We start from the raw sequence: 11,625 nt of genomic DNA, 5'->3' as shown, positions 1-11,625 counted from the left end.
GCACACACACACGCACACACACACAAGCGCACGCACACACACACAAGCACACACACACACAAGCACACACACACAAGCACACACACACAAGCACACACACACAAGCACACACACACACACAAGCACACACACACAAGCACACACACACAAGCACACACACACAAGCACACACACAAGCACACACACACAAGCACATACACACACACAAGCACACACACACACACACACACCTCTCCACTGGGGCTGGAGAGATGGCCCAGCAGTCAAGAGCACTTGTTGTACTTCCAGGGAACTGAGATTCAGTTCCCAGTACCCACATGGTGGCTTTACCACTGTGTGAGGTACAGAGTGTCTATGCCCAGAGATCAACACTAGGAGAACCAGGAATGTAAAACATGCAGGGTTGTCTCTTCAAAGGGAGAGATGTATCATCTGTTTCCTGCCCAGAAGGTTGGGAGTGGACACGGTTGATGGCCTGGCAACCTTTGCACTGTCTGCGTGGCCAAGACCACACTGGATGCGCCCCCCACACCCGAGACCCTTATCTTGAGCTTGTTTTCTCAGCCGATCTAGAGAACCGTGTTTACACATGATGCCACATGCACTTTACAGAGAGTTTCAGTGTAGTCATGCTCTAGGTTTTATGGGGCACTCAGGATTGAAACTCACCGGATTGTGCTGTGCTTAAACATGTCTAAAATAAACTACGTGGGATCAGGCTCTCGAAGTTTGAACAACACTGGCTTCCCCGTTTTGTTGACTAGAATGGCCTCTTGATCAGTTAGAGTGTTTACAGAGCATGCCCACTTGCTCCCATGCATGCCCACTCCCCGCTCCCACCCTTACCCCTCCAGCTATGTGTAACTCCAGTCGCAGGGAATCTGACGCCCTCTTCTGACCTCGGCAGGGGCATAAATACACAGAGGGAAAAAAATCTAAGCGAAACCAAACCAAACCAAACCCCCTCAGATATTAGTCAGAGGTAGAAACGCCACTTGAACACAGCTCTCATCACGGAGACTCGGCATGTGGCTGGCTGCCCACTAGACTTTCATGTCTCCAAAGCTCCAAAGCTTTATTGTTCTTGGCAAAGTGACCAGACGCTAATGGACTCACCCATTGTCTGGATTAATTCTCGGCTAAGGGACTTGCTACAGAAGTTTCCACCCCCAGAGTTTGGCCTACAATGGTGGCAATGTGTGGCCTCCTATAGGAAGAAGGGGTGAAGCCCTACAGAGTTCAAAGAAAAGGGTCAGCTTGGGGTTTCTCTCCGACTATGGTAAAGTGAGGGCATCATGGAAGAGCTTGGGAGGAATCTCTCTTAGGAAAACAGAAGCAGGAAGCTACATGGAGGGAGGGAACAGATGGAACCACGGGGGGGGGGGGGGGAACCAGAGGGAAGGCTGTCCCTAGGGCACTTGGGAGCTCTGAGCAGCCCATGCCTGGGAAAAAGGAAGGGATCTATTATAGCCCTGTGAGAAGTTTCTGTAGCGATTTGGCCTGCAGCAAAACCAGTTCAGTTAGAAGGTGCTCTGGCCACAGCCCTCCTTACTCATTATGTTCTCCCTTTGACTTTCCGATCCTCTTAGGGTTTAATGCACCTGCTCGGTGCTCATAACCACATGCTGGTTGAGTGAGACTAACCTAGCAGCTCACTGAGATTAAAGGGGGCGGGGCTCCCCTCTCCCCCACCCCCCATCCCAGACACCAGCTCTGCTCTAGCGTCACTGTGTCGAGGCATCTCTGTGACCATCCCAGAGATCATCTCCCCTGAGGCTCATAGGGGAAAAGCAAGGCGTCCTTGTGACCCTTAGCGAAGCCCAGTAGGTTAGGTCAAAGCAGGTCTGCTCTGCTGTGAAAGGCTAGCAGCTGGCCTCTCATGGAGTTGGAGCATCCCCTGATTAACCCCAGGTTAATGCTCTAAAACCCATGGACTTTGGGGACTAGAGATTTCTTTAGCGGAAATCTGACAGAAGTCTAAGGCCTTGCCGTGCAGCCTGCAAGGCCCTGCTCTCTAATCCTCTGAGAAGAAAGGGAGAGGAACTAACATGCCTGGCCTACTATGTGCCAGACACTATATATGTCATTGTTTTTTTTTTATTTGTTTGTTTGTTTGGTTTGATTTGGTTTTCTCGAGACAGGGGTTCCTTGTATAACATCCCCTGCTGTCCTGGAACTCACTCTGTAGACCAGGCTGGCCTTGAACTCACAGAGATCCACTGGCCTCTGCCACCCAAGTGCTGGGATTAAAGGCATGCACCACCACTGGCCGGGCTATATGGCATTGTTTTTAACTCCCATGACTCTGAAAGCTTACGTGTTCTTCCTGACCTGGGAAAACAGAGGCCCATCCAGCAGGATGCAGTGAGCTGTGCTATGGCCTCCCAAGCTCATGCCTTTTCCTTCAGTACCTAAATCACAGTGTTGGAGGAGTCATTGTGAGCTTGAGCAGAGTTCATCAGCATGTGGGACTTGGAGCCACCATCTTTCTTTTGGATTATCACCTACAGGCCACTGTCCTCAGCAAACCGCATCAGCCCGAATGCCTTCAGATGCCCTGATGTGCGAACAAGCACATTGCTCCAAAGGAGATATAAGGAACAATCAATGATTTACATAACTGAAGCCAGCGGGGAACTTCTAGGGCTTTTAGGCAGGACCGACAGGTTCTGTGCCTGGGAGCTCTCTCTCCTGCTTTCTGTACCCCTTCCCTCTTCACTCTGGTTTTGGAGACAAAATCTTATGCATCCTAAAATGGCCTTGACTTCAGTAAGCGGCTGAGTATATCCTTGAACTCCTGGTCCTCCAGCCCACACCTTCTCAGGTGCTAGGATTAAAGGTGTGTGTCACTGTACCTTTCCTTTGCTTTCTGAAAGTCTGTCTGCGTGTGCCTGGTCCACCATGGGACTGGCACCGAGCTAGATCCCACAGTGCTAGTCCGAGCTAAGCCAAGAACATCTCTGTTTCCATTTGGGTGGAACCGAGAAGAAGCTGAGCAAATCTTGCGCTGCCATCTTGAGTCCAGGCGGAGCCTCCAACCTGTCCTTGCCCCACCACAGGGGATGAGCAGGATCAGGGACTTCTGAACCCCAAGAGAGACAAGTCCATCTGGGTTAGAGGCTGCCAAGACGTCACCGCAGTCTACCTGGCTACCCCGGAGAATGGCAGCCAGCAAATGACTCTTAATTAAAGAGGCCGTGTCAAGGGGACTCAAAGCTGTGACTCACAGGGTTCCGGACCTACAGAAATGAAAATGAGACAAGAATAAAATAAGCTGTCAGGATGGGTGAGAAACAGGAGGTGGCCCATTAGTGAGAGTCAGTGGTGGCAGAGAAGTGGAGGACTGGCTGCACTACCAGCTAGCTGTGAGATGGGAGGGTGCCAAGTAGGTCTCTCTCCTCATCAAACGGAAGTGTGAGGTTTTTTTTTAAAGCAGTAATTACAATACAGACACTTATTTTTTCCTTGTTAAAAGAGGGGTGGGAAAGGCTTGGCTGGCTGAAAACCACATCAGAGGGGGTAAATCTATTCCTACAAAGTGATCCTAAGAGACAAAGGGGTTTAACTCTCCTGTATATATCTGTAACTTATCAAAGAAGAGAAAATGGAAAATGCCTGACATTATAGTTTCCCCCTTTCCTCTCACTTAGGCTTAGAGTTTGTAACAATCACTTTTCTCATGGCTGCTGCAAAATATCTGACAAAAGCAAGCGAGAGAAGGAAGGGCTTAATCTGGGCTTGGAGTTTGAAGAGACTGTGTCAGCTCACAGTTTGAGGGATATGATCACCATGGTGGAAGCCCCAGGTGACTGGTTATACCCTGTCCGTGGTCTGGAGGCGGGGAACAGACAGAACTAGAGCTGTGCTCTAAAATCTCAAGACCTCCCCCCAGTAAGACACCTCCTCTCAGGAGATGGCTCCTCCTAAAAGTTCAAGAACATTCCAAAACAGCACCAGCAGCAGGGGACCAAACCTTGGAGCCAATGGGAGACATTTCACATTCAAGGCAAAAGAATCTAAAGCTTCAAAGTTGTAACTAGACTGCAGTAGTTACCAGTCTGATGTCCTCACGGGAATGAAAGGTTTGGCACTTTCCCTGGGCTGATGTATCAGCCTCCAGATAGTCTTTAAAAAATTGGAAATGTCCTTTTCTAGGCTGGTGAGGTGGCTTCAGTGGGTAAAGGCACTTGCTCTCCAGCCTCATCTGACTTTCCATGTCCAGGGCCCACATGGCGGAAGGAGAGCCCCAACTTCCTCAAGTGTCCACATGTGTATCATGGGTTCCCACCCTTGACCACCCACAAATCTATCCACCCACCCATCCACTTATCAAATCATGCACCATCCATCCATCCATCCAGCCAGCCAGCCAGCCAGCCAGCCAGCCAGCCAGCCGGCCAAAGTTAAACTTGGGTGCTTGCTCTGTCTCAGTACTGTGCTAGGCACTGGGGATATTACAATAGAGATAATGAAATTTGGTCTTTTAAAATTGGTAGGTAAGATTAAAGATGAAAGAACTGAAGCTGTCCTTGAACACTGGAGTTACCAAAACAATTATTTTAAGTCTGGCTCCCTAGAAGCAGAGCCCAAGATTATAACTGTACCTCACGAAACTGGTAGATGCAAACAGGAAGCAGGTCAGGTTAGAGTTTCAGGTCCAGCAAGTACATGAGTTTTGTTGAGCAGATGTAGTACAATCTCGCTTTGATTCCCATGCTAGGAGCTGTGGGGTATAGGTGCCATTGTATTTGTTGCCCTGTGAAGCAAGAGGGCTAGAATTCTGTATCCCCGGGAATAAGGTGTAACCCCTCTGGCACCTCCAGAGTATTGGCACCAACCAGGTGAGGGTAAAGCTTTGTAAAAACAAAACCAAACTAAAAAGGTGATGGTGATTCATTATCATCCAGGAATGAGCAACTGGGAGCTTTATGCATCTTCTGAGAAGGGTCCAGAGGAAGACACCAGCAGTATCTATCACAAGCACACGGGGTTCATGCTACTTACGAGAGCCTTAGCTATCATTTACAAATAGAACTCAATAGAACGGTGTGCTTGTTCTGGTGCTGCAAGAATCTGCCGTTTCTGGGATGTGCTTCAGCTGACATGGATGGCTTGTGTTGAGGACCCATGTGGTATGGAAAATGGGTGAGATTCTCAGGTTGTTACACCATTCCTGCATGGTCTGAGACTGTGTGTCAGGAAGCAGATGTGACCTGTCATTGTACGGGATATTCATCAGGAAGTGCCAATAGGATGTGGTGGGGACGGGAGAGCTGGAAACAGAAGCAGACGGAGGGATGCTGACCGTCGTTGGGGGCTCTGGGGACGAACCGCTTGCCAGAGCTGGGCTGGCTTGGGCTGTGATGATCTGGTGCTTGTATCTCTTTCCTCCGACATTGAACAGCTGTTCTCTAGAGAGAAGGGCGCAAGCTTAGATAAGGTGGCTCCTTGAAGCTGAGGTCACCCCTGCCAGGACAGCTAGGGGCTCTGTTCTGGATGTTCCCTGTCCCCCAGCTGTCACTGGCCAGCAGATCCTCCTGGAATGGAAGTCAGGGACATACGACTTGTAGGGTCATTTTGCACTCACTGCCATTTTCCGGGATCTGCTCCCCAATCAAACTTACTTTCACTTTATGGGAAGTGGGGGGGGGGAGGGATGGGAACATGTTTTAAAACCTACAGTTTAGTTAATGCTTTTTTGTCTAAGGTTAATTCTGGACTTTCATCAGGGGTCTGTCTTCACCTAAAACTAGACAATTCTGTTTTGTGATTTTTCTGTATTTAATAACAGGCACTCTTCCAGATGTTATACATGTGTTACCTTATTTAATGCTTACAAAAGTCATATGAGGTAGATAATATTCCCCCCACTTCACAGACCAGGAAGTCCCAAACTGGTGAAGTTAGAAATGTCTGCCCCGTGGAACTACATAGCTTGTGTTTGAGCCAAATCTGACCCCGAATCTCAAAACCTTAACCATGCCACTAAGACCAACTGTGACAATGTTCTTACTTCCCTTTAATCCTAGTGAATTCATTCATTCACCCGTGTTTCATGGGCACATCTTATCCAGGCCCCTGTGTTCCCTTGAGAGTCAACAGAGAAGCCTCTGAGAATAGCCATGTATCAAGGCACTGCATGTTACCCTCGTTCATGTGTGCAATGTTTGTGCTTTTATGGAGCACTGAAAACCTCTGAAGAGGGCCTTACATGTATGAGTCTTTATAGGTCATTCCCCTGCCTCTCTGTATCATCTCAAGAAGTTAACACAAAGAGATGAACTCTGGATATTTGACAGGAACTGAATTTACTGTTTTCAACTTTTTTCACAGGTTAAAAGGGATGCCAAGAGAATGTCTGCAAAAGAAGTCACGATTAACGTTACAGAGAATATCCGACAGATGGACAGAAGTAAAAGAACCCCAAAGAACTGCATGGACTAGCAGTGCCTGGACGTAGGAGCAGATGAACTCTTTGTGGAGCCCAGTCAAAGAATCTTGAGGAGGAAGTGTCGCTTGCTAAACATGGTTTCCTTTGCATATCTGTAGTGGTGGCTTGACCAGGCAACACACAGCCACCTGTGCTGTGAGGGCCTTCTCAGCTTCCTGTTTATCACATGCAAAAAAAAGGGGGGGGGGATGGAAAAGTTCCGAAATATGTTCTGAAATTGTCAAAATGTGGTTTGTTTTTCCCTTTTGCAGCTTCTGTAGCCTGGTTAGCCATGGTAGCCATGGTGAAATTCATGTGTCTGTGAGTGACACAGACACGCAGGAGTAGTAGATTTCCTGGGGTGGTCTTCAACAGGCCCCTGCTTTCCTCCTTTGTAAGAACAGCTCTCACAAAACTTACTGTTTCCACCGTGGAGCTGGCTCTCATCCAACTCTAACCCAGAAATAGAAAACCCGAAAAAACCAGAAAAACTCAGTTTGAGATAGATGGATCCCCCCAGTGGCACATGTAGATGCCACCAGGGCCCGCAGAGTGTCTGTGAGAGGTGTCTGGGACAGTCACGCCAGTTCATCGTCTACCTGGAAAGGCCTCCCAGACTGGCATCTGGACACTGGCCTCCAAACCAGAATATTGCGATGTCTGTGGCCATCACATCCAACCTGCCAGCCCCCTGGGACCTAGCTACGTGTGGCTTTTCCTCATAGCTTTCCGGTTCCCTTTTATTCTCATGACCTCCAGTCAGGTCAAGCACAATTGTAATCCAAGACTGGATACCGCTCATGGGAGGGAAGTGACCTAGGAAGACACGGTGGCGCACGTGATGCCCCTGTGGCCTGTCTGCATACAGCCCCAAGGACTAAGGTTTCTGTAAAATAATTAGTTTTGGAAGCCAGAACGTGGTTGACGTATATTCATGTTGACATAAGAAAACAGGCAGCCAAGTGAAAGGATTCCGGGAGAGGAATATTTTGTCCAGCATTCTGAAATAACATCTTCCTGCACAGGATAACGGAGCACGAGTTTGAGGGGCCTGTTAACGTGCTGGGGCTTAGGCAAGGTGCAGTCCGAGGTGCATCAAGCTGCACCAACAAACTGCACATTTAGCAGCTGATGACGTGTTTATACCACACAGGCCAAGAGAAGTATGCTCAACAGACTAATATGTGAGTGTCCGTCCACTCCTTTCTCCGGTATTATTTCTCTGACCCAGGTAGAATGGTAGACTGCATCTTAGTTAGCATTAAACATTCACTGCCAACCTTGTGCTGGCTATGGTAACAGACGTGGGAGGATTTGGAGTCTGGGCAGTCACGACACCATCTTCTGACTCTGTGGGTGAGCTTGATACTCAGGAGACCGAATTGGACGCTACGGCCCAGGGCCAATTACTGCAGTGGAGTCTCAGCCTTAGGTTAAAGGTAACTCTCTGGCAGTCGCAGGTGTAGGTGTTTTCCTGATCTCTATCCATGCCTTTGCCGTATACCCCACAGTTTCCCCAAACCTCTCTCATCTTGACTCCTTATCAAAGGGCTTTTAGGGAACTTCATGTTCTGACAATTTAACTAATAAAACAAAAGCAAGCCCCGTGACTCCTGTGTCCTCGTGACACCGCTCTGTGGGCTTCCTGCTGCCAGCTTGGCAGCGGTGCGGTCCTGCGAGCTCAAGGGCTTGCTCTCCAGGGCATGTGCGCTGTGTTTTGACACGCTGCTTCCCCAGCTGATGGGCTGTCAGCCACGGGCTGAGGCCAGCTTCTCCTCCCAACTCTGTGTTTGCCTCGGTTCACTGATGCACGCTGTTTGGAATTTACCATCTGCAAAAGTTGCCTCTGCATATAGAGCATCCTCGCTTCAGAGAAGAAGAGCCGGAGGGAGGGCCGATGGTCTGGCCACGGCGTTGAGATTTCCATCTGGCAATTTTTAAGACAGGAACTGATTCTTACTATCCTATTGGATAACATTTTCCATTTCGAAGTTTGTGTCAATAAAGTCATTAATTTCAAACATATGTGGGTTGTTACGGACTCTTTACTGGAACCTTAAGTCTGTATGCGCAGCTGTGTAGGATTTTTCTTTTAAGCAAAGGTGTTTTACAGAAGTGATTCCTGTGCGTCCTTCACACAGCCTCATGCACTGCGGGAAAGGGAATGCAATCAGCTCCAGCTTACACCTGCAGAGGTATTTATTTATAGGCATTGCCTGGGATGCCAGACAGGAAAGCCAACCACAAGATCGGTGCTTTCCCATCCACTCATGGTGCCTGTCTCAGAATGTCCAGCATAGCTGAAAGACTCAGTCATTTAGAGGGGGAGCTGTCACGTACCCCGAAACTGAGCCATACCCAAGCTTATGAGGGCATGGGATGTTTGGAGAGGGCCAAAATTAGAAAGCTGGGACTAGCCTGAGCTCACCACAGCCTTCTGGACAGGGTGAGCCTGACGTGGCTTGAGAAGGCACTCTGCATTAGGGTCAGAAAGCAAATTGATAGTTCAGGGAAGACAGAAACTCTACTCCTTGCAATAACTGTCTAATGCATGCACATAATATATTACGTATAATAAAGAGTAGGAGGTGAGGGCTCCCTGAACTCACGGGGTGTGGCGTTGGCAGGCTGCTCCTCCAGCTGCCCATCTCCACAGTGCTGTGGGCACCCAGTCCTAAGTGTGCTGTGTCGAAGATCTACTAACCGCCATTTGTGGCCACTTCCCAATGTCACAGAAATACCTCCCCTCCATATCTGCTCCTAGGAGGGGCTCTGCTGCAGGCATCTGGGAAAGGGCATATTCAGCTGTCATGCTGTGCAAATGCTGGTATCCCATGGACGTGCTCCAGCAGGCACCCCTCACCGGGAGCACCATGTACATTCTCTCCTCGGCTAACAGGATGCCCGTTTAGAGTAAAGATGGCACTTGTGAGTCTCCCTTCCTGCCTGCTGCTTAGAATATGGAGGTAAGAGCTGGAGCAGGGTTGGTCCCTTAGGCTGTCAGGTGGCCTTGGAAGTGGAAGTTACATTAGCCCAGGATCCTGGTTCCGTGCAGCCTCCCTGAGCCTTGAACTGTACATATTTGACTGCGTGTCACCAAGAAATATGTTTGCTTCATTTAATCTGCTCTTGCCGGCTGTGATTCATCAGCTAACTTAATTTAAATTGGTATAGAAAATTTCATCTTCTTTAGAAGGACCGGAAGGTCTCTGCCACTGAGTCCCTGGACCTCAAGTCTGCACGAGTTAGAACTGGTGAGTCCAGATGGTGAGGGTCCCACCGTGACTCTTGTGACTCACACATCATGACTTTGCATTTGCGTGTGACTGAGATGTACAACATTGCAACCTCTACTCCAATTCGCTCCCCAAATACCTGCGCTTCTTGTTCTTTTAAGGGTCATTCAAATGCAGATTGTTCTCTCCTCCTCTCCACAAGTCTGGGAAGCAGCTAATCTGGGGAAATTTCCTGAGGAGGTAAATTACAAATATGACCCAATAGCTAAAGTTATAAATTTTTTTCACTTTCATATACTATATTTACTAAAAATCTTTACTGTGCCAGAAACAGGAAATTATTGCAATCACCTATTTGTCCATTTACTGTTTTTTGTTTCTACTACATTAGCTCCACAAAGTCAGGAGCCACGTCTGTTTTATTTCCAATTTCTAGCACATTGAAACTTTTCCATATATATAGACTGCGTTTTGATCTTACTCCCTCCCAAACCTCTTGGATCTCTTTTCCACCCCCCGCTGACCTCTTCTTCACAACTCGATTCTCTACGAAACGTTACTTTAGTGAGATTCTTTGTACAGCCTTCTCCCGGCCCTGTCTCTGGAGATAAGGAGGTTCCTTGCATCCGTACAGAGAAAGCAGCTTCCCTGGGGCTTTATCTCTAGCCCTCAGGAGGGAAAATAGCCAGAGCTTTCCTCTTGGAACATTTTCTAGAGTGTTGTTAGCTCCAAATGACCCTTCTGACAACCTGACATCATTGTGGCCACAGGCTCCATGACTCTCCCGTGACAATTTGGCAAAGTTATTAAAATAGGAAATGCCTATATCTTTCAACAATTCCGTTTTGAATTCTATGTGTTATAGACTGAACTGCATGCCCTCCAAACTCCCATGCCGACGTCCTAAACCCGTGTGTACAGAATGCGACTTTATTTGGAGATGAGTATTTAAAGAGCCCACTGAGACAAATGAGGTCATGGAGCCTAATTTAGTGTAACCTTGGTCCTTCTCCAAAGGAGAGGTCAGGACACACAGACACATGGAGGGTAAAGCCCCTGTGAGATGCCCACATACAGACCAATGTTCCCCCAGTCTTGGATATTAAGACCCAGTTATGAGAATAGCAAGGTCTTGTTAGGTCACCAGGGCTGTGGGTCTCTGTGAAGACATCCTTAGAGAGCTGGTACAACACCCTAGAAAAATACGTGGATATTTTCAGAATTTGGGTGTGTGGGCCACTGCTCAGTCTTTTGAAACTTGGCTTCAAAGCAGTAAGAGTAAGGGGACAGGGGGTCACAGCGCCACAGGTAACACTGCGCCTTCTACTTCCCCTTAACCCTTTGAGCTCCCCAGATATCTTCCAACTGGTGGAACACCGGCCTTCCTTGGCTGGAGGACTTTCTCTAACCCCTTCCAGGACCTTGCTGCTACGATGCTCAGTCACTTCCTTCCCCATCCCAGCATCCTTCCCTGAACGACTGATTCTGGAAGCCACTCAGCTTTAGGTGGGTAATGCCAAGACAGGTGTTTTGTGTGAGCTCCTAGAATTTTCCCGATGTGTTCATTCCAGTTACCCAGCAGGCAGCGAGTTTAACAACACACCCTTATCGCATTCTCCTCTGATTGGTCTTGGGGGGCAGGTACACTGCTGGAGCTGCAGGCTTCAAGATGAACATCGTTCTTTCTCCTGCCGCACCATAGATTTCAAGAACTTGGTTTCTTCCGTCAATTTCTCCCGCGCATGCTCAGAATATCAGAAAAGTCTTCAGTTGTCGATGTGCCTCCCTTGGTTTCCTGGAAACTCTGTTTTGCTTGAGGACGGCATCACAACCAGCTGATTTCACGGCAAAACAAACAGGTAAGTGTTCTGTTTGACTTTAGAGACACAGGAAATGCTGTGGAAAGAATCCCCCCAGAGGAGCCGGGCAGTGCTGGCGCACGCCTTTAATCCCAGCACT

At 48.4% G+C, this 11,625-nt stretch overlaps 1 protein-coding gene across 1 annotated transcript in view; it reads left to right on the top strand.

Annotated features, from left to right (window-relative positions):
* Positions 1–8,456, top strand: part of Baalc (BAALC, MAP3K1 and KLF4 binding) — a 52,022-nt gene extending 43,566 nt beyond the window's left edge. The window contains exon 3 of the mRNA XM_005367540.3: positions 6,334–8,456. Coding sequence (XP_005367597.1) covers positions 6,334–6,444 — 111 coding nt within the window. The 3' untranslated portion in view covers positions 6,445–8,456. The remainder of the gene's footprint in view (positions 1–6,333) is intronic.
* Positions 8,457–11,625: the final 3,169 nt, after the last annotated feature.

The sequence above is a fragment of the Microtus ochrogaster genome, unplaced genomic scaffold (genome assembly GCF_000317375.1).
Source record: "Microtus ochrogaster isolate Prairie Vole_2 unplaced genomic scaffold, MicOch1.0 UNK19, whole genome shotgun sequence".
In the NCBI taxonomy this organism is placed as follows: domain Eukaryota; kingdom Metazoa; phylum Chordata; class Mammalia; order Rodentia; family Cricetidae; genus Microtus; species Microtus ochrogaster.
This window is presented reverse-complemented; position numbering and strand designations above follow the sequence as displayed.